Source organism: Geotrypetes seraphini, chromosome 14, assembly GCF_902459505.1.
Source record: "Geotrypetes seraphini chromosome 14, aGeoSer1.1, whole genome shotgun sequence".
Classification (NCBI taxonomy): domain Eukaryota; kingdom Metazoa; phylum Chordata; class Amphibia; order Gymnophiona; family Dermophiidae; genus Geotrypetes; species Geotrypetes seraphini.
The window spans coordinates 74,057,270-74,083,334 of NC_047097.1; the positions used below are offsets into that span (position 1 = coordinate 74,057,270).

At 42.8% G+C, this 26,065-nt stretch overlaps 2 protein-coding genes across 3 annotated transcripts in view; both read left to right on the forward strand.

The window, feature by feature from the left end:
• The window catches only part of IQCH (IQ motif containing H), a 110,104-nt gene extending 102,455 nt beyond the window's left edge, over positions 1–7,649 (forward strand). For both annotated transcript variants that reach the window (XM_033919667.1, XM_033919668.1), the window contains exons 18-21: positions 2,858–2,983; positions 3,375–3,436; positions 5,315–5,423; positions 7,025–7,649. In XM_033919667.1, the coding sequence (XP_033775558.1) occupies positions 2,858–2,983; positions 3,375–3,436; positions 5,315–5,423; positions 7,025–7,138 (411 nt within the window). In that variant the 3' untranslated portion in view covers positions 7,139–7,649. The remainder of the gene's footprint in view (positions 1–2,857; positions 2,984–3,374; positions 3,437–5,314; positions 5,424–7,024) is intronic.
• Positions 7,650–11,995: 4,346 nt separating this feature from the next.
• On the forward strand, positions 11,996–25,660 carry C14H15orf61 (chromosome 14 C15orf61 homolog). The gene is made up of 3 exons (XM_033920993.1): positions 11,996–12,287; positions 20,219–20,557; positions 25,309–25,660. The coding sequence occupies exons 2-3, from the start codon at positions 20,221–20,223 to the stop codon at positions 25,434–25,436; spliced, it is 465 nt and encodes a 154-aa protein (XP_033776884.1). The 5' UTR covers positions 11,996–12,287; positions 20,219–20,220; the 3' UTR covers positions 25,437–25,660.
• Positions 25,661–26,065: the final 405 nt, after the last annotated feature.

The window sequence follows — 26,065 nt, forward strand, 5'->3', positions numbered from 1 at the left end:
TTGGAGGAGGAAAGTCTTAATGGAGAGCATCACTGGTGAAATAGGAAGTAATCCTGTAGCCAGGACCCGCCCACAAGAGGATGCACCGAGAACGTATCTCCAGGGGCTTCTGCCCAGAAGGGAAGAGCTAGCTGGGTGGCTGGTGGATGTGAGGATCACTTGATCACTTTCCTACCTGGTGTAAAGGGAGCTGAACTCACACATCACATAAATAAGATTTTAGACAGTGCTGGAGAATAGCCTGCTGTTTTGGTACATGTGGGGAGGGCGGTTCTGGAAGCCAAATTTAGGCTCTTAGATATGAAGCTAAAATCAGAACCTCCAGGTTAGCATTTTTGAAATGCTCCCTGTTCCATGCTTAGGACCCAATAATCAGAGCTTCCAGAATCTCAATGCATGGATGAGGAAATAGTACAAGGGGGATTTTAGATTTGTTAGCAACGGGGCAACATTTTGGGGATGGGTGGAACCAGGTTCCTGGCATTAACATTTAAAAAGGAGATAGAGCAGCTTTTAAACTAGAAACTGGGGCCTCCAGAATTGTACACAATATTCTAAATGAGATCTCACCAAAGTCTTATACAGGGTCATCAATACCTCTTTTTTCCTACTGACCATACCTCTCCCTATGCAAGCTAAAAAGATGCACCTTCAAAAAGATATAAAAAGGATGGAGTTGGTCCAGAGGAAGGTTATTAAATGGTATGTGGTCTTCATCATAAGGCTTATGGGGACATACATAAAGATCTCAGTCTGGAAGAAAAGCGGGAGAGGGGAGCTATAATAGAGATGTTTAAATACCCATGAGTCAAGTCTCTTTCATTTGAAAGGAAACTTTGCAATGAGAGGGCATAGAATGAAGTTAAGAGGTGATAGGCTCCGGAGTAATCTAAGGAAATACTTTTTTACAGAAAGGGTGGTAGATGTGTGGAACAGTCTCCCGGAAGAGGTGGTGGAGACAGAGACTGTGTCTGAATTCGAAAGGGCCTGGGATAGGCAAGTGGGATCTCTCGGAGAGAGAAAGAGATAATGGTTACTGCGGATGGGCAGACTAGATGGGCCATTTGGCCTTTATCTGCCATCATGTTTATATGTTCCTATGGATTAAGAACTGGTTGAAAGATAGAAATCAGAGAGTAGGGTTACATGGTCATTGTTCTCAATGGAGAGGGGTAAACAGTGGGTTCCCGCAAGGATCTAAACTGGGACGTCTGCTTTTTAACATATTTATTAATGATTTAGAGATAGGAATAACTAGTGAGATAATTCAATTTGCTGATGATACAAAGTTGTTCAAAGTTATTAAATTGCAAGAGGACCTTGTGAGATTGGGCATCAAAATGGCTGATGACATTTAATGTGAACAAGTGCAAAGTGATACTGGGGGAAAGAGGAACCTGAACTATAGATACAGTACGTGATCCAGGATTCAATGGTAGGAGTCACTGGCCAGAAAAGGGATCTAGGTGTCTTTGTTGATACATTGAAACCCTCAACTCAGTGTGCAGCAGTGGCTAAGAAAGCAAAGAGAATGTTAGGAATTATCAGGAAAGGAAAACAAAGATGAAAATGTTATAATGCCTTTGTATGTCTGTATGGTATGGCTGCACCTCGAATAATGTGTACAGTTCTGGTTGCTGTATCTCAAAAAAGATGTAGCAGAATTAGAAAAGGTACAGAGAAGGGTGATGAAAATGATAAAGGGATGGGTCGACGTCCTTATGAGACAAGGCTAAAGCAGCTAGGGCTCTTCAGCCTGGAGTACAGATGGCTGAGAGGAGATACAATAGAGATCTATAAAATACTCTTTCCATGCAATGAAGCTACTAAGAACTTGATTTAAAACAAATCTGAGAAAATATTTCTTCACTCAACGTGTGATTAAAAAACTCGGGAATTCGTTGCCGGAGAATGTGAAAGCAATTAGCTTAGCAGGGTTTTAAAAAGGTTTGGATTATTTCCTAAAGCAAAAGTCCTTAAGCCAGATGGACTTGGGGAAATTTACTGCTTATTCCTAGGACAAGCAGCATAAAATCTGTTTTACTTTTTGGGACTCTTGCCAGGTATTTATGACCTGGGTTAGCCACTGTTAGAAACAGGATACTGGGTTTGATGGACCTTTGTTCTGTTCCAGTATGGCAATTCTTATGAAATGCCAGCTGATTAATAGCCTGTATCTTATTCATTCAGTTTCAATCTCTTATAATATTATTTGGAGATTTTCTACTTATCTCGCAAGTAGAGCGGGTGGTGATGCTTCTTCTATAGTGCCAGCAGGAATTTTTCACCTCCATTAGCAAATGAAGGGAGGGGGGGGAGGAAATGAAGAGAAAGAGAATGAGAAGAGAAGGGAAGGGAGAGAAAATGTCAGGAAGATGAGAGAGAAGGAAAATGGTAGGGTATGAAGTGGGGAAGGGGGAAAGGAGACAGAAGGGAATGGTGGTGTGAGTGGGATGTGAGAAGAGGTAGCAAGTGAGCAAGAAGGGAATAGGCAGGGAGCAAGCATTTCAAAACTGATTGGCGGTACCAACTACCAAACAAATGACCCCTCCCTGGACCATTGAAGTAGCTCAAAGCCCACTGAGCTAGCTGCTAGGTTTGAGTCTATATGTGAATGGGACATCCTTCCCACTTACTGGCCCATGCTGGCAGAAGCAGTGCTAGATATGCAGTAACAGAAACCAGCAGAGTGATTTGGAATTAGTAGTGAATTAGGAGAGGTTGGGGCACTTATTACAACCACCCCGTTGGTGAGATTTTCCAGGACAGTCACTGGCTCCAAGTTAAAGTTGGTAATTTCTTTGTGTGATTTGCAAATGAATCTGATGTAACATAACAAATTGCTTGGTGTGTTTAGGCTCCTGTGATGAACAATCAGTATGCCGTGATGAGTTGTCACCTCCAGCACACCAACCTGTCAATCATATACTACAGTGTCTTCTTCCAGATGTGCAAAGCTCACGGAATTGGCTACGATGTTAAGGTAAGAACGAAGCAGAATGACTCATCCTGCATCTACAGCTCCCTACTGAAGACTGGGTCCAGGTGGGCCTTTGCACTCTTGGCTCTCTGGCTTCTCTGAATGGCTGTGTGCTCTTTGATCAGCTTCTGTCACCAGAGCTGGAGCATCGACTTACTGGCTCTGCGTAACATTAAGAACCTCGAAGGTTTGCTCTGATCTGCTGTCTTTACTAAGGTGATACCTTTTTGATTGGATGAGCTTCAGATCAGATTTACTGAAATGCGCTGATACCAGGTTAGCATTTGATAATGCAGCAACGCACAATAGGACTCTCATGGCTAGCTTTACTAACAATAACTAAGGACACTTTTCAGGTAACAATTATAGGAGCTCTTTTCTCTCGGCTTTACAGGAAAAACAAGGGACAATTTTTGTACTTCATGAAAACCAGAAGAGACAAAACTTGGGAATGTTGTAAGTAGAGAGTTGCAATACAATTTGACATACAACCAAAGTGGTTCACATATTATATATAGGTACTTTCTCTATCTCTGGCGGGTTTATAATCTAAAATCATATATGCAGATTCATTGTGGCAGTCCTGAAATCTGACTGGACCATGCCTATGTGATGAAGCTACTAAGTAGTAGATTTAAAACAAACCAGAGAAAATATTTCTTCACACAACGTTAATTAAACTCTGGAATTGATTGCCAGAGAATGTGATGAAATCAGTTAGCTTTGCGGGATTTAAAAAAGGCTTGGATCATTTCCTAAAAGAGAAGTCCATAGGCCATTATTGAGATGGCTTGGGGAAATCCACTGCTTATTCCTAGGATAAGCAGCATAAAATCTGTTTGACTACTTGGGCTCCAGCTAGGTACTTGGGGCCTGGGTTGGAAACAGGATTCTGGGCTTGATGGACCTTTGGTCTGTTCCAGTAGGGCAGCTCTTAAGTTCTTATGTGAGCCATTGTGACATCACTGACGAGGTTGACTGTTAGCCATTGGTGGAATGAGGCATTATGACATCACAATCTCAGTTCTGGAATGTTGCTACTCTTTGGGTTTCTGCCAGGTGCTTGGAACATGGGTTGGCCACTGCTGGAAACAGGATACAGGGCTTGAAGGACCTTCGGTCTGTCCCACTATGGCAATTGTTATGTTCTTATGACAGCACAAGAGCAGAAAGCAAATGACTAAAATTGAACAAGAAACATAGGCCTGGATTCTCTATACAGTGCTGATAACGGCAGCTGCCTACAAAGCAGATAAGCACTGAAACATAGGCCAGAGTTTTCCAGATCTACATTTCTGGCACCTCTCTATGCTGTGAATGGTGCCTAACACCACTTCTGACATTAGCCACATCCATAGTGGCATAAAATGCCTCTGTAGGCTCAATTCTGGTGCCATTTTGAGCCAATCAGGGCTTTAGGCCCCTCCCACTGCATCCCAAGATACATTGGGAGGGAGACAGCCCGTCATTCCAAGCATGCAGCCCTATAGGCAAGAGGGAGTTGGCTTCCCTCCTGTCGATGTCACCCAAAGGTATGGGGATGGCGGGGAGATGGTCCAGGGATGTTGAGGGGTGTTGGGAGGAGGAATGTAGGGCTCACTGGCTCTTTTTTTATTTGGTTAGTTTGGAAGTGTACTGGAGGGGGATCAGTGCATGCGAAGAAGGGAGAGAGGGATCTCCTTGCCAGTTTAGCTGATCCTGGCAGGAATCTCATAAACCAGCAAGCCTTCAATGTACTGTTTTTCCCCTATCTTTGGGTTGTGGGAGGGGCTCATGACCACTGAGGGAGTAAGGGAGGATCATGCCTTAATCCTTCTGGTGATCATCTGGTCGCTTTGGCGTCTAAGTTCCATGTAGGGTGACCTGGGAAAGCTTTGATTATTGCTGCAGGATATCTAGGTCTAAGCCCGCCCTTAACACACCTCCCAACACGCCCCTTTGAGCTCTGGACGCACAGCGGATGTCCAGAAAGTCAGTTTTGATTATCGGCGCTTGGACGTCCTGGCTATTAAGACATCCGAGTGCCGACTTGGGCTGGTTTTTGGATGTTTCAGAGTTTTGATTTTGAGCCTCAGAATGTAGAAAATACAAGTCCGTCACTAGTTCAGTTCAGTGTTCCCTATACAAATGACTGAACCAATGTTGATTAATGGAAGAAGATATTTATTACCCCAATCCTTAGTGTTGATATGTTAACACAGAGCCTCATCCTTCATATCTCCCAGCAGACTGTCACCTTGCCAGATCGAAAGTGCTCATTAAATCCCATCAGCATAGTGTCAGCAATGGGAAGGTGACTGTTGTTTAACTCATTTGTTTGAATATGGTTAACAGAACAATCGGAGAGGATCTCCAGGGAGCACTCATGACCTTTGCTCATAATCTCTTCATCATCCATCAAGAAATATCAGCACCTAATATGCAAGGCGAGACCAATTTTAAGGTGAGGTGTTAATTAACTAACGATTCTGGTTAATTTCTTCAAAGGGCCGAAAACACCTCTCTGAACCACAAAATAAGTACAAAACCAGCTGCTTTATCATCAGTCGCACAGACTAGTGGGTTAAGTAGATGGACATATTTACTTCTTAGGGCTAGATTCACTAACCTCGTTTCCGTGCCCGATCCATGGCCAATCCGTGCAGGCCCGACCAATTCACAAAAGAAAAAAATTAAAATGAGGGCAATTGGAGGAACGTCCCCCTCGGACCACACGGATTGCTAGTGTGCGATCCCGACGTCTAAGAGCCGCAACTTTTTTTTTTTTTAACTGAAACTAGCCAGCGAGCCCATGGTTTTAACCTGTGGGTTAAAACCACGGCCGCGCAGTGCGGGGAAGTGCAGGAGAGATTCGGGATGAGAGCAGGACGGCCAGTCAGGGCGACAGGCAGGAAAGATTCAGGGCAAGGGCGGCAGAAGGCAGGGAAGTTGGAAAGGACCTCAGCGACTGGTCCTCAGCAGTCGCTTATTTTGAATCGGCCAGCCCAGTGAATCGCGTCCTTCCTGCTTTTAAATGCCGATTCCCCCTCATTTGCATGCACGGATCGGGATCAGATTGGTACACAGGTAAGTGAATCGGGTGGGAGGGAAATCAGGTCACAAAGGTTTGCTTAGTGAATCTAGCCCTTAGTCTCTCTTGAGCTAAGATCTAAGCATAGGTTCTGAGGCTTGAACTGAAGACAGTCCCTTTTTGTCCTTTTGGATGAGATTTAAAAACCTATAGGTGGGGGGGAGGGAGGTCACCCCCTGTCACCAGCCATTATTGGGTCCAAAGCAGGAGGACTGAACCTGCTAAGAAAAGACAGAAATCTTTGCTTTGTATTATATGGTAAAATATCTTTATTAAGTCATCAAGATTAACACTAAGAAAGAAGGAAGCATCGAAACTCCAACATAATACACGATGACCATCATTCCTCTCATACATCCCCCACAAATAATATTTTAATAATTATTCATTCTGCCCAGAAAATCTTGATACTGCAAGGGGCATAGTTGCATTTTTGATCAAGCTGGAAACACAGATACTGAAAGCATAGGTTGATCCCATTCCATCTGCACCACTAGGTGAGCCATGCTCAGACTTAACTTGGTCTCATGCATAGAATTGAATATTTTGGAAATGGCCTAACATTGGGCATACAGACATAAGTGTGCATATATACAGTATATCAGGAAGGCATTCCTAGGGAAAGTAGAACACTTATATGGTAATTCAGATAGCAGCACATAAAGACTTACCCACGTACTTCTGACACACTCCCCCCTCAAGGCAAAAACCTAGCAACTTTCCACTAACCAATGGGAAATCAAGAGGCTGAACAAAAACCAAAACTGAATCTGCGGCCAAAATTTACTTCTCAGACCCAAGGTTAAGAACCCCTGATCTAGAGGTGCCCCTCCTTCTCCCCTTCAGGACAGACAGCCTGATAATATCTCATCTGGTTGGTATACTGCCACAATTTATCCACCTCTGATCCACAGTGTGTTTGAATAGAACATTATAGAAAGACACAACTCATATACCTCTGTTCTTTCTTCCAGGATATTGTGCAGGATATTGAAACAATCCTTGGGATCACAGAAGAAAACAAACTGATATTTGAAAAAGAGTCTTCAAAATCAGAAACGTTGCCTATGATTGAATACCCGCTCTAGGAGAGCAGAGGACTGGGATGTTATCTATATTTAATCCTGTCTAAAAATTATTGAATGAATTGCGCCTGGATGAGATTAGCCAATACTGGCCTTGAAAGTTTAGTAAGGGCATTGTTGATTAGCTAATTAGTACAGACTGATCTAGAAAGCTTACCACAGTCATTGCTGGAGCCTCTTGCCTGAATCATCCAGAGGAGTGGATTAAACAGTGTGCCAGCTCACCTTCTGCAAAATGGATCATTGATGCATTTGCCAAAATCTTCAGACGTCTTCCTTTTCAAATATTTCCTGACAATAGAATATTTCAGGAAACTGGACTATAAATGCTGTCTTCTCTCTTTTCTCTGTCTTTTATATCTCAGAATGTATCTGGCTTCCTAAAAGTGCAACTACTCTATCTCATTAGTTTTTCAAAATGACCATCAATGGACAATGTCATTGTACCAAAAGGGGAGAGGGGGGATTTCTTATTATGTTTGTTTCCATAAATGTAAAAACCATTAAAATAAATTTGCCTTCTGTATATGAGATTTATTGATAAATGATTAGCCAAAATGGTGACATGAACTGGGCTACTGCAGAGAAGAGCATAAGAAAAGCCAAGCCGAGTCAGATGGGTCCAGTAGCCTGTGTCTGACAGTGGACACTCTGGGTAAGAAATGCTCAGCCAATCCCAAAAAGTACATCCGGTTCTCATATCTGATTTCCAAAGATAAGAAGGCACGCTCTCTCAACTGCTGTCTTTGTTTGGTTTTCAGTTTGCTGGTCATTAGTTTCATGGAGTTTCCTCTTGTTTTTGTCTGTTAATGCTAAAAGGTTAGATGATCATTCCCTACTTAACATTCCCTCCACACATGATTTTATATTCTTTTATTACATCCCCTCCCAGTTTTACTTTCTCCTGGTGTTCCATCCCCATTGTCATTTTTATCAACCTTCTCTGAACCTTTTCTAGTTCTGCAACATCCTTTGTGACATGGGATAACCAGAAAAGCACACAGTTCTCAAACTGAAGTTGCACCATAGACCTATACAGAAGCATGATATTCCATGCTTTTTCAAATAATCCTTAATATTTTGTTTGCTTGAGAGACTCCACTACTCACCTTTCCTACCTCCGAGCGAATTCCATTAACCACTACCCTCTGGCGTCTGTCAAGTTTCTAATCCAGTTCACAACTTTGGGTCCTAACGCCACCCCATCAGGTCTGTTCAAGAGTCTCTTATGAGGTCCAGCAGGAGACCATTGAATCATAAGAATCTGTATTTAGTATCATTTTAGTGATATAACCATCAAGATTTCATTTGTATACCTACATGGATGATGTCCAAGTGTTGTATGCCTTTCAACGCTACATAAGTGATAAATAGTAGTAGTAATAGTAGATTTTTCCTTCCCATGGCAAAGGACAAAGAGGATGTGTTAAGTAACTGGTTTCAGCTGCTTTGGATAAGTCTGAATTTGTCAAGAACTGAGTGTCTGTGGACGACATGTGAGGTGCTCATTAAGGATTTGTGTTGTTCTTTTGGAACATGTAGGTGGCACTAAAGCACACCCCATTGGGCTACCTACTTCTCAAACCAAATTATAGAAGGGCGCCCTATAAATCTGACTCTAATTTGGCCCTGGCAACTGTCACAAAACACAAAGTAACCAGGGTACATTTTAGGATATTGGTTCAGGCATTAATGCTTACTGTAAATGAGTGTACCTAGGTATAAACAAACAGTTGAATTTTAAAATGCAGATTTTACAAAATACAGCAGCTCAGTGAAGGTTTAGTGAAGTTACACCGTTTTTGCTATAAGTTCAAACTCTTATGTTTTATTTATATAATGTTAAATCTTACATGCTTTAATTGCTTTGTTTTCCATGAAATTATAAGCTATTGAGATCTCATAATAATTTTATTCTTCATTTGAGCTTTGGTGCTGGAGAAGGATTTTAGGCATGTTGTGGACTGCCAGAAGAACTGGAAGAGATCAAACCGGCTATGTCATTTGAAGCCCAAATGACTGTCTTATTTTGGTCACACCATCAGAAGAGAGAGATCACAGGAGAAGGACATCATGTTAGGGAAGATCGAAGGAACCAGGCAAAGAGGGCGACTTGTAATCAGATGGCTAGACACATTGAAAACAACCGCCAAGATGGCCGAGGTACAGACGCTTCTGACCGCTTCACTCAATTCCTTTTTTCTTTTTGTTGGTCGGCTTCGCGGGCCACTTATCTACTTTCAGATGCCGAAGAGAAGGGGCAGGAGTGCGGCTGGCGCCTCGCAGCGCTCTGATGTGCCCTCCTTTGGCAGAGTTGATGAGATGTTGCGGTGGTTGTAGGAGGTAGTTTTGCCTGAGTGGGGAGTAAGCCTGCTGAGAGCACCCGAAGGGAGCGAGTTTGGGGTTGTCTCTCCAGGGCTAGAGACCACCTTATGTCCACCTTACGTCTTTTCTTACTCTTTGGGATTCTGGAATGTTGCTACTCTTTGGGGTTCCGGAATCTTTTCTTACTCTTTGGGATTCTGGAATGTTGCTACTCTTTGGGGTTCCGGAATCTTTTCTTATTCTTTGGGATTCGGAAATGTTGCTACTCTGTGGGGTACCGGAATCTTTTCTTACTCTTTGGGATTCTGGAATGTTGCTACTCTGTGGGGTTCCGGAATCTTTTCTTACTCTTTGGGATTCTGGAATGTTGCTACTCTGTGGGGTTCCGGAATCTTTTCTTACTCTTTGGGATTCTGGAATGTTGCTACTCTGTGGGGTTCCGGAATCTTTTCTTACTCTTTGGGATTCTGGAATGTTGCTACTCTGTGGGGTTCCGGAATCTTTTCTTACTCTTTGGGATTCTGGAATGTTGCTACTCTGTGGGGTTCCGGAATCTTTTCTTACTCTTTGGGATTCTGGAATGTTGCTACTCTGTGGGGTTCCGGAATCTTTTCTTACTCTTTGGGATTCTGGAATGTTGCTACTCTGTGGGGTTCCGGAATCTTTTCTTACTCTTTGGGATTCTGGAATGTTGCTACTCTGTGGGGTTCCGGAATCTTTTCTTACTCTTTGGGATTCTGGAATGTTGCTACTCTGTGGGGTTCCGGAATCTTTTCTTACTCTTTGGGATTCTGGAATGTTGCTACTCTGTGGGGTTCCGGAATCTTTTCTTACTCTTTGGGATTCTGGAATGTTGCTACTCTGTGGGGTTCCGGAATCTTTTCTTACTCTTTGGGATTCTGGAATGTTGCTACTCTTTGGGGTTCCGGAATCTTTTCTTACTCTTTGGGATTCTGGAATGTTGCTACTCTTTGGGGTTCCGGAATCTTTTCTTACTCTTTGGGATTCTGGAATGTTGCTACTCTGTGGGGTTCCGGAATCTTTTCTTACTCTTTGGGATTCTGGAATGTTGCTACTCTTTGGGGTTCCGGAATCTTTTCTTACTCTTTGGGATTCTGGAATGTTGCTACTCTTTGGGGTTCCGGAATCTTTTCTTACTCTTTGGGATTCTGGAATGTTGCTACTCTTTGGGGTTCCGGAATCTTTTCTTACTCTTTGGGATTCTGGAATGTTGCTACTCTGTGGGGTTCCGGAATCTTTTCTTACTCTTTGGGATTCTGGAATGTTGCTACTCTTTGGGGTTCCGGAATCTTTTCTTACTCTTTGGGATTCTGGAATGTTGCTACTCTTTGGGGTTCCGGAATCTTTTCTTACTCTTTGGGATTCTGGAATGTTGCTACTCTGTGGGGTTCCGGAATCTTTTCTTACTCTTTGGGATTCTGGAATGTTGCTACTCTGTGGGGTTCCGGGATCTTTTCTTACTCTTTGGGATTCTGGAATGTTGCTACTCTGTGGGGTTCCGGAATCTTTTCTTACTCTTTGGGATTCTGGAATGTTGCTACTCTGTGGGGTTCCGGAATCTTTTCTTACTCTTTGGGATTCTGGAATGTTGCTACTCTGTGGGGTTCCGGAATCTTTTCTTACTCTTTGGGATTCTGGAATGTTGCTACTCTTTGGGGTTCCGGAATCTTTTCTTACTCTTTGGGATTCTGGAATGTTGCTACTCTTTGGGGTTCCGGAATCTTTTCTTACTCTTTGGGATTCTGGAATGTTGCTACTCTGTGGGGTTCCGGAATCTTTTCTTACTCTTTGGGATTCTGGAATGTTGCTACTCTGTGGGGTTCCGGAATCTTTTCTTACTCTTTGGGATTCTGGAATGTTGCTACTCTTTGGGGTTCCGGAATCTTTTCTTACTCTTTGGGATTCTGGAATGTTGCTACTCTTTGGGGTTCCGGAATCTTTTCTTACTCTTTGGGATTCTGGAATGTTGCTACTCTTTGGGGTTCCGGAATCTTTTCTTACTCTTTGGGATTCTGGAATGTTGTTACTCTTTGGGGTTCCGGAATCTTTTCTTACTCTTTGGGATTCTGGAATGTTGCTACTCTGTGGGGTTCCGGAATCTTTTCTTACTCTTTGGGATTCTGGAATGTTGCTACTCTTTGGGGTTCCGGAATCTTTTCTTACTCTTTGGGATTCTGGAATGTTGCTACTCTGTGGGGTTCCGGAATCTTTTCTTACTCTTTGGGATTCTGGAATGTTGCTACTCTGTGGGGTTCCGGAATCTTTTCTTACTCTTTGGGATTCTGGAATGTTGTTACTCTTTGGGGTTCCGGAATCTTTTCTTACTCTTTGGGATTCTGGAATGTTGTTTGAGCCTGATCTGGGCGACTGGGCTTAAATAAGAACAGCCTTACTGGGTCAGACGAATGGTCCATGAAGCTCAGTCGCCCATTCTCACTAGTAACGGCCCATTGGTCTGAGGCAGTCAGGCTGCTCGTAGACGTCCCATAGTAGCAGCCGCCCCGCCCCCTCCCCAGCACTAGAGGCGCGCGAAAAGCCTTTCATAGCTGCGCCCCTCCCTCTGCAGCGCTGGAGGCGCGTGGCTGCCAGTGGCTTGCCGCCTTTTGCTGGGCGCGCGCTGCTCCCCTTCATCTTGCTGTCCTGCAGCTGGGAACCAAACGTCTGCTTCCGGGTTGCCGACGGCTTTGTTATGCTGCGGCACCGCTCCTGCCTGTGGGCTGCGGCGGAAGGAAAGCTCTCCCCCGGCTAAACAGGAGCCGACCGAACCGGAAGGCGGCGCTGGGCTGTGACGTCACTTCCTAGTGCAGTAAGTACAGATGGCAAGTGCTCATTGCCCAGGGGAACAGTGTAGTTAGTAGCTGCCGTTTTCATGAGCACAGTGAATAGTAACCAGGCACTGGAGGGTTAAGTGACTTGGAGGGGGAGGGGGAGGGCAAACGGGGCAGCTGCCCTGGGCTCCTCCCTGCCACTGCCAAACAAATGTAACACATGCCCTGAGGCTCTTAACACGGTGGTGCCATTGCTGCTTTCCCTCCTCCCTCTACAAAACAGGAAGTTATGTCAGGAGGGGGAGGAAAGGGAAGGGACGCTGGGCTGATTTGGTCGACAGTGGAACATGTTAAGAGCGGTTGAAGTCAATGAAAAAAGGGGGGAACCGAGCACAAAGAAGATACCACGGAACAAATATACGTAGACAATACGATGAAACCTTATGCTAGGAATTATTAAAAAAGGGATGGTTAGCAAGACTAAGAATATCATAATTCCCTTGTATTGCTCCATGGTGCGACCTCACCTGTAGTATTGCGTTCAATTCTGTTCTTATCTCAAGAAAGATATAGCGGCTCTAGAAAATGTTCAAAGAAGAGCGACCAAGATGATAAAAGGGATGGAACTCCTCTCGTATAAGGAAAAACTAAAAAGGTTAGGGCTCTTCAGCTTGGAAAAGAGACGGCTGAGGGGAGATAGGATTGAAGTCTACAAAATCCTGATTGGAGTAGAACGGGTAGAAGTGGATCGATTTTTCACTCCGTCAAAAATTACAAAGACTCGATGAAGTTACAGGGAAATACTTTTAAAACCAATTGGAGGAAATATTTTTTCACTCAGAGAATAATTAAGCTCTGGAACACGTTGCCAGAGGTTGTGGTAAGAGCGGATAGCGTAGCTGGTTTTAAGAAAGGTTTGGACAAGTTCCTGGAGGAAAAGTCCATAGTCTGTTATTGAGAAAGAAATGGGGGAAGCCACTGCTTGTCCTGGATCGGTAACATGGAAACTTGCTACTCCTTGGGTTTTGGCCAGGTACTAGTGATCTGGATTGGCCGGCATGAGAACGGGCTACTGGGCTTGATGGACCATTGGTCTGACCCAGTAAGCCTATTCTTATGTTCTTGTTTATTCAGTCATAAAAAAAAAAAAAATTATGTCAACACACGAAAGCAAGTATTCTCCTACACTGCCCCAAACAGCAATTTGCTCCCCAAAAAAGGCTCAGATGACCTTACATTTACGAACCTTTTTACGAGGTAAGGAAAATCTGTCCACTTATGCATCAGTGGCATCGCCATGGGAGGCCTGCCTCCCCACCCACTTTCAGTTCTGGCCCCCTGCAAAACAACAGCTCTTCTTCATGCAGGCCCGGTATCAATCTCTGCAGCTACTCGTCCCCCTCCCCACTCCAGTCATGGCATGTGACCAGCAGAGGCACTGAAACACACTGCCCGTGGCAGGTCCTGCCACGTCTTTTTGACACCATTTTGCCGCTGGAAACACTAACGATTTTGCTCTAACGCTACATGTTTCTCTGGGGACAGCTGTTTTTTAAGAGATTGCTCATTTTTATATCTTTACCAACCCCTGAAGCAGGTGTTGTATCACCAAAACACAGTCCATGTTGGGTCCAACAAAAAGAGATTCTGTACTTACCCTGGTAAGCTCTTTTCCAGTAGACAGGTGAGACATTCTAGATAGTAGGGTTATTTCCCCATAGCAGCGTGCTGCTGCAGAAGGAATTCACTCTGGATTTTTCACTCTTCCTCTGTTGTACAGTCAAACCTCGGTTTGCGAGTAACGTGGTTTGCGAGTGTTTTGCAAGACGAGCAAAACATTTGCTAAATTTGTGACTCGCAAAACGAGCAAATACCTACTGTACACTTCTTCACACTGGGAGTGCGTCCTTGTTGCGAGGTGACGGGATCTGAGGAAGGTATTGGTGAGCGCACGAGCGAGTGCACCTTCATCCAGAGATGGGATGGTGCACATGGCTATTTCTGTGCAGCTCGTGCACCTGGTTAGAGCTCCTGTACTATGCGCGTTTGGAGCTCCAGGAGGCGGGGTCAGAGCGTGTGGACAGGCTCACCCAGTGCTGGTGGTGTTTACATTCCTGCAGGTAATGGGGTGTGCACTGGGACGCTGCGGAGCTGCAAGGCCCTCCTCCACTATCACTGTTATAGAACATCACCTGCGGGTTTGCCACTTCTGCTCCACACAGCAATGCCACGCCGGCTTCTGTAGTAGTACCGAGCCCAGCTCTGGAAACAACGGCGGCCGCTAAGACATGAGCAGCAGTACCGGGGAGCCATCCAGGCTGCAGTTCTTCTCCTCTTCCTCCTCCTCCGGCGGCTCGGCGGCTTTCTCCTTTTTATCTTATACATTAGTTTTTGGGTTATTTTATATACTGGTATTAGTTTTTGGGGTTGTGGAATGAATCATCTGGGTTTTCCATTATTTTCTATGGGGAAATAAGCTTTGATATACGAGTGCTTTGGATTACAAGCATGCTTCTGGAACGAATTATGCTCGTAAACCAAGGTACCACTGTACTTCACTGGGCTCTCTAGCTTCACGTAGAGCCACCCAGTACACATGAAATAGAGGCAGCTGTAGCAACAGATTAAACAAATTGTTCTGCTCAAAAGTAACTAGATAGTACCATTAACCGCCAACACTGGCTTCAAAGAAGCTCAGAAACTAGTTCCTAATAAATTAAAATATATATACAAATTCTTCCCAGCCCATAATGGCTGACAGGCATCCAAGAGTCAACTTGGAGAAGCATAAAACAGATTGAAACATCCAGGTGGGAATAAATGCTGAGAGCCAGCCCCCTAACTGAAGAGGGGCATCCCTCGGCCTGGCATCATTGTGCCCTTTTGCCAGATAGCGCAGAACGAGAGGTAGAAGACTGGGAATGCCTGTAGCCAGCATACCGTCAACAGGAGCCCTGTGGAAATCTCTCTGATGTGGCACTTGCATATGGTCTGAATTGCCATGAGCTCTCAGGCAGAGTCTTAATCTCTCTCACCTGATGATTGTAATGCTAAGGTAGGAAAAAATATTTGTCTAATCCATTCCCTTTAATTCACAGCATAAAATTAAAATTGATACTATCTTACATGCCAATTTGACTGTCACAGAAAGCCAGAATAATCTGCCGAGCACAGAAAAATGATTTGCACTGTTTGGCCCCTGCAATGATTCATGCTGGAACATTCTGCACTGCTGCAACCTATGGAGGCTCTTTTGTAATAATAAATCAATGCAAGGCTTGCACTAGTGAGTCCCTGATAAAACCATGGCATATCTCCAGAAAGAGAATCCTTGTGGGCCAGAAATATGCAAACTACAACATAAGAGTTGTTTATCTCTTCCAGGAGGAGCCTGGACCCTCCATGTTTGAAGGGCTGAAGTATTCTGTATGTAAAACATGTAGCAAGAAGCAGAAAGTGAGACATGGGGAAGGTTCTCTTTTTCACTATTAATTACAAGCAATATCTCAAACTCAGCACTGTGAGAGCTGCTGAGCCATGGGGTACCAGGAAAATGTTCTAATTAATCAATTACTGCCTAGCGATGGAGCCTGTTTATTTACCGCGCTGGAATTATGTAGAACTAGTAATTATTTATGAGATACACTAATAAATATGAGACAGACTCGCCTTTGTCTAATTAATAGAGCATCGAATTGACTTGAAATTCTGCCTTTTTAAGAATGCCAGGGCCAGAGCATGAATGGGCAGAGCAATGACAGTCTTTTTCCTGAGAGACTCTAGAAATAAATTCTTCCAGAGGAAATAATACATGTGTCATCTGATTAAATCAGAGCTCTCAAAAACAGCTTGGTGACATTGCATCATATTACAATGTGGAAAGTCTCCAGTTCCATCCCTGGACCTTCTACTCCTTGGCTTGGCTTGGGCAGGGGCTTCATTTAGAGCTCAAAGGGCAGGCAATCCTCATTTAAGGGGGATGCAGGAAAGGAACAAGCCTTTTTAGCAGTAGTTGAAGGTGAGAACATAAGCGCCATCTCTGGATCAGACCTTCGATCCATCAAGTCCGGCAATCCGCATATGCAGAGGCCCTGCCAGGTGTACCAGAGACAGTGGAAGGTTAAATGATTTGTCCAAGGTCACAAAGAGGGTGGAGGGGACGGTCATGTGATGATGCTAAGCTGAGCCATGTCTTTGGAGGTCTGCTGTGGTATGTCTGGTGAGGCGGGAGGTTAAAAAAGCTGAGAGAAAGTGGCGAAGAACTGGAGATACCTTTAGGGTTCAATTGTTGGAATATCTGAGGGTCTGTGAGAATGAAAGAAATAATTTCTTTCAAGAAAGGATTAAGAAAGCAATGTATAGACCATGTTAACTGTATTACACTGTTCGATATCTGGTAGATGGGTATAAAGGATCTGTGGGAAGTATGGGACTGGATGTTGGATGTTATATGGAGTTTTTGAAAGAAAAGTTGAAGCCTGTTAAGGATGTTTCAGGTGAATTAGTGGGAATTAAGCTGGCATCGGTCGTTGAGGCGTGGGCTAAATTTGCTGAAGTAGCAGAGTAATTAGGGTGATTTGTGGCTGTACACCCACACATTTTTTGGTAGATCCAAGTTCATCAGGGATTATTTTGCAGTTGGCAAATAAGGTTGTGCCAGGGTCAGAACTGGGCAGACTTGCACGGTCTGTGTCCTGTAGGTGGTTGTTCGGTTTGGGATGGTTTGGGGAGGGCTTTAACAGGAACTACAGTAATTTGGGATGGTTTAGATAGGCTGTAGTGAGCTTTGACGGCAACTCAGGTAGTTGGAACCTAAGGACAGTACCAGGCAGACTTCTAAGGCCCAGAAATATCAAAGAAAAGAGACGTAAGAACATAAGAATTACCATACTGGGACAGACCACTTTTTCTCAGCTTTTCTAACCTCCCACCTACCTGACATACCACAGCAGATCTCCAAAGACATGACTTAGCACCATCACATGACCGCCCCCCCTTTGTGACCTTGGACAAGTCGTTTAACCTTCCACTGTCTCTGATACAAGCATAGTTTGTAAACCCTCTGGGCACTGGAACAACAACAACAAAAATTCTAGATGTAGTTTTTGAAAATGGGCATTTTCCATTGCTGACTTTGGGCGTCTTGCGCCATATGCCCAAATCGAACTTAGAAGTATGTTTTTATTATGCCCCTCTTTAAGTTGGTCAACACCCAACTGCAAAACATCCAATAAGGACACCAACAGTAATTCAACACTATGTGCCTGTTGAAATCCAAATTGATATGAATTCAAACAATCTACCTTGATCAATAAACATACCATTTTTTCCAAAACTTTCCCTAAGAAAGGAACACTAGAAATGTGACTAAAATTAGTCAGTTTCTATGCCTCATCATGCCTCATCAGTTTCTATGCCTCATCATGGACTGTTTATACCCATCTGGGTATACCCCCTCCTGCAATGACTTCTTCAGTAAAGTTTCATAATATAGTAACATAGTAAATGACAGCAGGTAAAGATCTGAATAGTCCATCCAGTCTACCCAAATAGGTACACGGAAGATTGGAGCGTGGCCAACATAACACCAATTTTAAAAAAGGGTTCCAGAAGTGATCCAGGAAATTATAAACCACAACACCTTTGCCGGGCAAAATGATAGAGACAAAATGATAGAACACTGAATATCTGGCTTTCTGTTATTTCCAGGACAAGCAGGCAGCATATTCTCACATGTGGGTGACGTCATCCATGGAGCCTAGTACGGACACTGTAAAAGTGTACTGTCACTTTAAGCTTTAGAAGCTTTAAGACTGCCTGCACTATGCGAGTGCCTTCCCGCCTGACGCCAGCTCACGAGGTCGTCAGTTTTCCATTTTCCGCAGAGTGAAGAACACATATCTACACTTTGTCTAGTCGAGTTTGCCTTCTCGCTTTGTATTTTTAATTAATTTCATTATTTCTTTCAGTGTTTTTCGGGGGTTCTTTTCATTCGATCCATTCTGTTGGTCTTTCCTGCTGGATCTCTTCCCGATCTTCCAGTGCTATATAAAAAAAACCCAAAAATGAACAAGACGACTAATGCCTTATCAAACAAATGTTTTTATTCTTTTTGTTCCTGCATTTTATTTTCTATAAGAAATGATATGGTGGATAGCAATTAATTTGAACCGCAATTCATGCAATTTCACCATTGCAATTATTAATGTGTGAGCCAGTGCGTTGTTCAGGTGGAAGAGAACTTTTTGGCCAAATGAGGAAGTTTTGTCTTGTTTTCGGCACTTGAACGTTGTAATAAGCCAGCACAATATTCGCCATTAATGGTTTTTCCATTTTCAAGATAGTCAATAAAAATTATCCCATGGAAATCCTAAAAGATGGTCATCATTACCTTCCCAGCTGACGGAGTTGTTTTCCCTTTCTTCTGAGTTGGTTCATCTCTTGTAGTCCATTGTTTGGATTATTGTTTTGTCTCAGGAGTATAGCGATGAACCTCAGTCTCATCCACAGTTACAAAATGCCACAAAATTCATTCTCATTGCGCTTAAAATGCTCGACACATTTTTTAAATATCCAGTTGAACTCATTTTTGGTTGATGGTTAGCAAATGTGGCACCCATCGCACACTCAACTTCCTGATGCCTAAATATTCATTTAGGATGGTGTGTACATGTTCTGATGAAATGCCAGCAGCCTCTGCGATCTCATTTAGGGTCAATTGGTGAACTTCATCAACCAATTCATTGGTTGTTGCTGTTTTTGGAAGTCCGAAGTATTGTTCATCAACAGTGCTTGTCTGGCCACATTTAGGGTTCCTTTTACTAAGCTGCGCTAGCGTTTTTAGCGTGCATTAACCCCGCGCTACACAAAAAAATACTAATGCCAGCTCTATGGAGGCATTAGCGTGTAGCGCGCAAAACCACTAGCGTAGCTTAGTAAAGGAGCCCTTAAAGTCAGCAGCCCATGCTTTTGCCTTTGAAAACAAAAGAGACACATCACCATACACTGTGTCTAACTCGGATTTAATTTCAGTAGGCGATTTTCCCTTCAAATGAAGGAATTTTATCATGGCACGATACCCAATTTTGTCTATTTTTTATAAAGTAGAGCAGTTGTTCACTTTAAAAGGCTGACATGACAAAACTGGACATCAGACTGACTTGAAAATCTAGCTGTAGACATTTGTCAACGCCATCTGCTGGACAGCTATAGAATTGTGATGCTCATCTTGTTCTTTCATGGTCAGGCCAGAAACTTTTCAATTGACCCTTGTAAGTACATTTGTTTAGGGTGAGAGATCTCCTAAGCTCAAGAAAAAGCCCTAGCAAAGGCTTCTAAATCAAGACCTTGTAAATTCCTCTACACTTTGGGATTAGGGTGCTTACAAATAAGGGTATTGGGGGCTAGAGCAAAATTAACGAAAATGTAGTCTGTCCAAGATAGTGGATATACTGGCAAAGAATTTGAGAAACTCCTAGCACCCTTTAGGTAGAGCAAGTCCAAGCAATGACCTGCCAAATGAGTATGGTTTGACAAGATTGTAAAATGTAAATCATACGTGTGGGATAGAAGGTCCTTAACTAATCTAGAGGTGAGACAATTAGCATATCACCAAAAAGAAACAAAATCTCCTGGAAGACTTGCCTTTGCAGTCAGTGAGGCCGGTTTGTACAAAGAGGACCAAGTCATGGTAAATCGAAGGATAGTTCAGCAAAGGCTGTAATAATCGGTATTAATACTGTATGATAAAAAAGGTGCCTCTGTGGCCTTTGGCTATGTCCACGCAAACTATTTGTTGACCAGTTGTTGATGTCTATAATTTTGCTTCATATTTTGACTGCACATATCGCAGTATCTAAAATTCTCAGTCCTGATTTTATCATGATATCTTTTTCTTCACATTTTTTACTTCTGCGGGTGTAGTGAGATATAGGATAAGTGAGAAGAGCTCTTTCTTTCTCTCTTCCAGGAATGCTTTCTCTGAAGAAGGCTCATGAGGTCTTTTTACGAGTTCTTCTATTCCCCGTGACAAGATCAAGAGGACAGCGACCCAACGCCTCAGAGGTTCTCACTCAGCACTTACTACAGCGCAGCCTCCCACACTGGACTTCCTTTTGCGTCAAGTACAGTGCTGTGCGCAATGACCAGTTTGGCCTTTCCAACTTTAACTGGGAAGTTAGAGGCACAAATTATCACATACTACGAACAGGCTGTTTCCCTTTTATTAAATACCACTGCTCCAAGGCTCCATGGCAGGACCTGAAAATGGAGGATTGTTTTTTCACTGCACTTAAGGTTATAAATTTTGGTAAGTCCTCTACTGAGATTACATCCCAAGTTCTAAGAGCAAAATGTAATGGGAATTCATGTTGGTAAAAGCCAAGCCAGAATTTATTTCCAGGGTGTGGTAGCAGGTAGCGTAGCAGTGTTTAAAAAAAAAAAAAAGGTTCATATAAGTTCTATAACCCAATATTAAGGTAGACTTGGTGAACGCCATTGCTTATCCCTGGAGGTAAGTAGTCTGAAATCTTGCTACTTTTAAGACCCTGTAGGACCTGCCAGGTTCTTATGAAGTGGATTGGACATTATTGGAAACAGGATACTGATAATGATTTGACTTGGTGTGTCAGTTCTCAAATATTAAGTTCATTTAATTCATTCAAACTTGTGACGATTCAAACAAAACAAAAAGTTCTTCATATATTGTATAAGATACTTAGCTGAAACGTCCTGTGCCAACGCTTGGGGCCAACGCGGCTTTGGAGTTTTGAAAAAGTTGCCTAAGTCACTTCCCTGATGCAGCGGGTGCTACAGTTTTGCCCCACGAAACAAAGGCCTTGTTGGATATTGATTACAAGCAACGGAGCCAGTTTGGCACAGGACGTTTGAGCTAAGTACCTGGTACAATATAGGAAGAACTTTTTGTTTTGTTTGAATCATCACAAGTTTGAATGAATTAAATGAACTTAATGTTTTGCTATGAACTGAACAGCAATTTAAAATGAACTGTGGGCTTATTTCAGCCGAAGTAACTTCGTTTTGAAATACTTTTTAACATTCCAGCACTTTTTTCTTTGCACTTTCTGCTCTTTTTCTATGAACTTTTAGCTTTTTTAGTCTTTTAAGCACTATAGCACTTTCAACTTTGAGTTTAAATGAAATGTAGGATTGATAAATTTAAAATAAGGAGTTAAGATATACCTCAAACATAATTAAATAAATTGAAATGCAAGAAGATAGTTAAATTGATACTCTAACAGAAGTTGGTCTCGAGTCTCAAAAAATGATATGCTGATTCTTAAACTAAATTCTTAAATTAAATTAATTTAAAATAGATTATAAGTTATATGTTGATTCTCTATTAAATTAGATCAAAAGTTATAAGTTATTTAAATAATTAAAGTAATAAAATAAATATTTTGGTAGGGAGGTGGGGAACTAGCCTGTGATGTTATAAGGAGGCAAGAGATTAATTCATTCTTCTCTTGAATAAGTTCCAGCTGGAAAGATTTACTCCTAAGTCTGAGGCATTTTCCCGTATTAATTAATCAATAATTTAAATATTTTAAACAACTAGATTTAAGGTTTATAGTAAATTTTAATAAATAGTTTTGGAATCGGTGTCTCTTTTTTGATTTTTGTGAATGGTTTTAGTAGCGCTATAGAACATAAGAATTGATGCTGCTGGGTCAGACCAGTGGTCCATTATGCCCAGCAGTCTGCTCACGCGGTGGCCCTCTGGTCTAAGACCAGCGCCCTGAGACCAGCCCTACCAGCGTACGTCCTTGTTCAGCAGGAACTTGTCTAACTTTGTCTTGAATCCCTGGAGGGTGTTTTCCCCTATGACAGACTCTGGAAGATTGTTCCAGTTTTCTATCACTCTCTGGGTGAAGAAGAACTTCCTTACGTTTGTACGGAAAATATCCCCTTTCAATTTTAGAGAGTGTCCTCTCGTTCTCCCTACCTTGGAGAGGGTGAACAACCTGTCCTTATCTACTAAGTCTATTCCCTTCAGTACCTTGAATATTTCGATCATGTCCCCTCTCAATCTCCTCTGTTCGAGGGAGAAGAGGCCCAGTTTCTCTAATCTGTCGCTGTTCCTCCTTCCCCTTAACCATCTTAGTTGCTCTTCTCTGGACCCTTTCGAGTACTACCGTGTCCTTCTTCATGTACGGCGACCAGTGCTGGATGCAGTACAGCGGATGAGTGCACACCATGGCCCGGTACAGCGGCATGATAACCTTCTCCAACCTGTTTGTGATCCCCTTCTTTATCATTCCTAGCATTCTGTTTGCCCTTTTTGCGTGGATGGCTTCATCGATTAGTAGTAGTAGTTTGATGGTGGCTGAGACATCCTTGCACTTCCATATTTGGTCTATGCTCACCAGTGCTAATCGATGCTTGATCTCAGCTTTCGAACCACTACTGTGAACAATGAGGAACACAAGGAAAATGAAACTGTCAACCACTTCTATTTCTTCATTGTTGATCTTTCTTTATGTGGACTTTCTTGTTGGTGGTAGTCATGATTTTGGTTATCTTGATGTTAAGATAAAGTCCCATCTTGCTTTCTTTAAGCTTCAGGATCAACTTCTTGAGGTCCTTCTCAATCTCTGCCAGCACCTTATCACAAGGTGCAAAAATGTCAAATAGCAAGAGGCTATAATAAATACTGAATTATTGAAGGAAAAACAATTTAGGGACTGATATTCAAAGTGATTGAAATGGCCAGTAGATGTAACTGGAACAGTGTTTCTGAATATTGCTGTTAAATGGCTAACCTCTAACCGCCAAGGTTACAGGCGGACCAGGGGCAAATATTGGGTGGATCATTGCTCTAGCCCAGGGATCTCAAAGTCTCTCCTTGAGGGCCGCAATCCAGTCGGGTTTTCAGGATTTCCCCAATGAATATGCATTGAAAGCAGTGCATGCACATAGATCTCAGGCATATTCATTGGGGAAATCCTGAAAACCCGACTGGATTGCGGCCCTCAAGGAGGGACTTTGAGACCCCTGCTCTAGCCTGTTAGTAGTGATATTCAGATCGCTAACTGACTAGGTAAGCATATAAAGTGAGGACAGAAAAAAGGCTGTCCTAATTTTATGTGCCAAGTTTAACTGGATACCAGTCTAAATATCAACTGGTGCCTGGTTAAACTCACATTGGATCTGCTGCTTCCCTGCCTCCTCCCCCACTCTAAGAAATTAAAAACCTGCCCCAGGCTCCCGTCATTTCATTCTATTTCCGTAGGTGGTCTAGGGGGAAATTAGGAAGGAGTGATAGCCACTTGCTCCTGCCTGGCATTGCCTCCTCGTGAACATTGCTGCTATGAGCTCTAGCAGCAGCCTCATGGTACTTCAAGAGAGGCATATGGAGGTGTAGTGAGGGGTGGGGGGGGGGGGCAGGTTTCTGTTTTCTTCGGGGGTTGAGGGATTGGAACAGGGCAGGTTGCTAGACCTTAAGAAAGGAGTGGCATAGTGGTTAGAGCTACAGGCTCAGCACCCTGAGGTTTCAGGTTCAAGTCCAGCGCTGCTCCTTGTGACCCCGGGCAAGTCACTTAACACTCCATTGTTAGGCAGGTTGGGAGAAATAGTTGAGTACCTGAAGAATATAAAGCGCTTAGGCTATAAGTGGTGTATTAATAATAAATCACAGCCCATAGAGGTGTTACATAGATAAACATAAAACATGAATACAACATTGAGTTGAAGGGAAGGTTTTAAACCATTTATCAGTGTATTTATTTTATCCAGTGATGGGAAAAAGTTTTGCCCCTGCATCTCCCACTTGAGGTCTTCTATTATTGCATATATGTTTAATATTAGACAAAGGAATCCTGACTAAACACATAAAAGCAGTTTTTTACATCATTACATATTTAAGGAGCAAAGTTATCCAACACTCATATCATTCATGTGAAAAATTGAAATTTCCCAGCAACACCAAACTGTTTGAATTGGAGGTCTCTAGACGACAGTGTGAACTCTCAAAGGTGATCCATGTTGCTTTTCCCCTTCACTGACCCACACACAGGGCTATGTTACAGCTACTAATCATTTCAAACGCAGCCTACATCAAAACATAGAAGAGACTGTCCTTGCAGTCTAGTCACAACAGACAAACTGGCCTCCTATGGTACTCAGTGGTTGGTTATGTGCACAGGAGGCAGCCCAGAACGCCATTGAGTAAATAGAAATTCCCTCTGTACCAGTACATTCAAGGTTCTGCTTTGAGAAATTCTCTGCCGACTCTCACCAAACTATTAACCAGAGAGAGAGAAGCTGCTTCTCCCTTCCTTCCCCTTCTCACTCTAACTATGCTGCCACCTTTTCAGCCATTTTCTTCTCTCCTCAAGAAATGATAGCCTGGTATGGCTGTGTCCCATTCACAAGACTCATTGAATTCATGTTTCTGTACTAGCCGCAATTTCTAAGTCTGCCCAGATCTGGAACTTTGTTGCTTAAGCTGTGAGCATTTGGGCTGATTGCTTTTCAACTTGATATTTTCTTGGATTTCTCGTCTACTTTTTGCTTAGTCTCCTCTGCTTGGACTCTCAAAATATTCAGAAAACAACATGGTAACAAGCTGTATGTTTGAATTGTTAGCCAAAGACCTTTTCTGGGCATCTGTGAACAACCTGAGTCCAGGCCAAGTTTGTTTTTCTAAAGCTACTATAAAATGAAGGCTGGAATTTGGCAATTATTTTATAGCGCCAGGTTAATCACCAGCAGAAAAGCTAGATAGTTTTCAGAAAGCAACAAAATTCAAAGTAGACAGATGATAAGGCAATCCTTTTTTGTTTAGCAACTAATGCCAGGAGATAGTAGGTGAATTACAGCAGCCAGAAACTTTTCAATATTTAACAAACTTGCCCATATTAGTTCTCCCAAAAGCATTTAATGAAAATCGAGTTAGAAATTGCTACGTTAAGGGAGAGCCCCTGTTTCAAAAACACGTGGTACTAAGAGTGCCTTCCACAACTGATGACATCATATGGTCCTCTTTTGCTCCAGTCTGTTGATTTTACACGAGAGAACATTTTTGCTTTTTCTTCACAGGGATCCCAACATTACTGTATGGACTCGGCTCCTGGTTCTTTGCCAGAATCACTGAGACGGTTCCCACCAGCTGTGGCCCAGTTACTGTGTACTTCCTGAATCAGGAAGATGAAGGCGCTAGGTTCTGAAACTTGAAGTGTGTTGGGGCTGCTTCTCAAATGTCTGTCTGTTAGAAGAAATTCATAGAGATTTCCAGTGCCTCTCCTGGGGATGCTGGAGCCTGTGACACTAATAGGCTGTAAAGGTTGGTGATTTCTTTCCTTGGTTGTACCAAGGGTCAGGTTTCAAAAGCCACATTTTGCTAGGATGATATTTTGCCTATTGTATTGTTATGAAAAGCAGAATAAAAAATAAAAGCACAAAAACAAATCTCTCGCACACAAAGCGTTTTTCATCCCCTCTTTAAATCTCCAGCCAGAATGCCAGGCTGGCCCCAAAGGGCTTAGAGAGATGTATCATAGCCAGCAGGACTGAAAGTGTTGCCTGTACATCTGGACAGGAGATTTGTACCACTAGCAAATCCTTGGGGTGTTTTAAACAACGCCTTTACCATTTGGAAATTCAGTTTCTTATTTTTGCTTGAGGAGTACACAGAAGCTAGAAATTGATCTCTTAAATATGTCATTGATAAAATGGACCTAAAGTTGGGGTGGTTCTGATCAGGGCCAAACCTGCGGCAAGTTCTGTGTTCCTTGTGGATCATATTTCTTTATCTTGATACTTTTTCAAAGGTGAAGCAAAACATTTCAAAGCAATC

Bases quoted from the DNA above. Each gene is read 5' to 3' on its own strand.
- C14H15orf61 (XM_033920993.1), top strand. From the start codon at position 20,221: ATGCTTTCTCTGAAGAAGGCTCATGAGGTCTTTTTACGAGTTCTTCTA. The intron at 20,558-25,308 runs GTAAGTCCTCTA...TTTTCTTCACAG, and splicing joins ACTTAAGGTTATAAATTTTG to GGATCCCAACATTACTGTAT.